The following is a 2349-nucleotide window of genomic DNA, read 5'->3' as shown; positions in this document are numbered from 1 at the left end:
GGGGGGGAGCGAGGGCGGTATGTCTGCTTTCTGCGACGCCTGACACCGGTGAACATGCCTCGACGCGGTGCCGTGTGCCGCAGATAGCCTCCGGTGCCGGGGGCTGACGCGGCATTTGGCCTGCCCGGTAGTCCGGCGGGGATTTGTCGATTCCCTGGTCCCGGGCTATCTGGATGACATTTCGTCCATCGGGCCGCTGCTCGGGGGAGGCGCCCCGGCCACTGGGCCTCGCATGCTGTCCTGGCTGCTGCAGTGCGCCCCGGCTGAGGAGTTCCTCCACGCCCCGGCGGTGGGCGGGAGCCTCGCATCGGCCCGGAGCCATGGTCGATGCGCGCTTGGGGATCACTGGCTGCTGCCGGTCTCCGGGGCCGACGTTCGCAAGGTGCGCCTTGGTGGGCTCCTCTGCCGGCCCGGCGGGAAGGTGGCTGGCAACCATTCCAGGCCCAGCCTGTCTTCTGACCACTATATGCCCTCCCCCCCCCCCTCCCCCCTGCCCTTCGCCGCGCCGAAGCTGCTGAAGGCCGCGCTCGGCGCCGGGGCCAATAGGCAAACGGGTCGGGCAGCTGCCTCCCTCGCGCGGAAGTATCCCTCCCTACGGCACTTGGCTGGGGAGGCGGCCTTCAAGCGTGATCTTCCGAGCCCCCCGGCCGAGGGTCTCCCGGTGATGGCGGAGCTCGGCGAGTCTGGGGCATTGCGGACATTCGGCCGGGCCGCTGTCGGCCAGGCTGGCCGCGTTGAAGCCACCGGTGGTCTCGCTCTCCGGGGCGGACCGACCGGGGCACCTCTTTCGCCCGGTGTCCAGGCGGCATTGGCCGAATCAGGCCAAGCCCTGGTCGAGGTGGCTGCCCTGGCCGCGGCCCTCGAGCGGAAGGCCGTCCCCGGGAGGGAGGCACAGGGCGATGGGGGATGTTGAGGAGGCCGAGTTAAGCCGAGTGGCAGTTTGCCGACCACGTGAATGAACCCCGGTCGTCACGCTGCAGTGGCATGCCCTGCCCGACCGCCGGTCGAGACCCACTTTTTCGGGTCCCTCTTTCCGAGCGCGGCCACGCGCGCGTGGCGGTCGCTGCCGGGCGGGGGGGGGGGACGGATTGGCCGTGCCTGGCGGGCATCTGTCAGCCTGGGGCGAGAGGGGGCCGGGGAAGCGGGCGCAAGTGGGGGTGAGTGCATACACACACACGTGCACGCGCGTGCAAACACTTTTGGGCACACGCCAGGCCAGCTATGTTGGCTGAATATTGACACGTTGGGTGGGGACCAGCAAGGGCCGGGCACGAAGGGGCCAGGGATCGGGGGGTAGCATTTCGCCCAGGAAGAAGAGGGAACGCGGGAGAAGGCGAGGCAGGGCCGGGGGTGCGGGGGCCGGGGGTGCGGGGGTGCGGGGGAGGTTAAGTCTTGGGGCAGGACCGGGGGCGGGGTTCTCCCTGGAGTGAGGGATGTACGCGCGCGCGCGGGCGAGCCGGCAATTGGGCGGTCATTTTACCTGCCGCGCGGGGAGCCACCCCCGGGGGTGTTGGGGAAGCATCGGCCGGACGCACGAGAGCCCGTCGACCGACACCGGGGGAGGAACGGGGGGAAAATGCGCATTCAATATTCCACGCGTCATAGCACCCAATGGCGCTCCAGTGTCCTGGGCCAAGTGGCGGAGCGCGCACATGCCGGTAGGGGGGCTTTCCGGTTGTTTTTTTTTTTCATTGTTTTTTGTTGCGGCCGCGCCGGGCCCGGTGTTTGCGGCGGAGAAGGGCGGGTGGTCCAGGCTTGCGCCCTCATGCCCCCTCCCCCGGGTCGGCCTTCCCCGGCCGGCGGAGGGCGGCCCCGAGGCGGGCGGATCGTCCGGCGCGTCTCGGGTGCCAGGACCCGGACACGGCCATCCCTCGGCCCGGCTGTCGCTTCCCATCGCGTGTGCCAAACGCACCCTGGGCACGGTCCAATAGTCCCGCCTCCCCTTGCCTCCGTCGCCTTTTCCTTCTCTCCCCCCGCCCGCCCCCGCTATGCCTCCGCTTGGCTGCTCGCCCCGCCACCCGTGTGTCCTGGGCAATGTGCGGCCGTGGGCGAGCCGCCCCTTGGGGGCTGAATCCCGCTGGGGTGGGGGGCGGGCAAGGGGCGATGCGGGGCCACGGGCGTCCCCCCCCCCCCCCCCCCGGGCGGCCGGGGTGGCGGCACTCGCCCCTCCAGGGGGCCAGCGCGTAACCACCGCCAGGCCAGCTGCTGGGTTCCACCTGGGCGCCGGCCTCGTGGTGTGGGTGGCGGCTGAAACACGCCCCTGCCTGGCGTCTTCTCCGTGCATGGCAACTCCACCCCCGGAGGGCGGAGGGCGGAGGGCGGAGGGGCGGAGGGGCGGAGGGGCGGGGG

At 71.5% G+C, this 2349-nt stretch overlaps 1 protein-coding gene across 1 annotated transcript; it reads left to right on the top strand.

Moving 5' to 3' along the window:
- Positions 1-54: 54 nt before the first annotated feature.
- Positions 55-913, top strand: H696_06235 (hypothetical protein; the record flags this gene model as incomplete). Its single annotated transcript, XM_009499983.1, has 3 exons — positions 55-67; positions 132-382; positions 512-913. 3 exons carry the CDS (start codon positions 55-57, stop codon positions 911-913), a joined length of 666 nt encoding a protein of 221 aa, XP_009498258.1.
- Positions 914-2349: the final 1436 nt, after the last annotated feature.

Source organism: Fonticula alba, assembly GCF_000388065.1.
Source record: "Fonticula alba strain ATCC 38817 unplaced genomic scaffold supercont2.35, whole genome shotgun sequence".
NCBI lineage: Eukaryota > Rotosphaerida > Fonticulaceae > Fonticula > Fonticula alba.
This window is presented reverse-complemented; position numbering and strand designations above follow the sequence as displayed.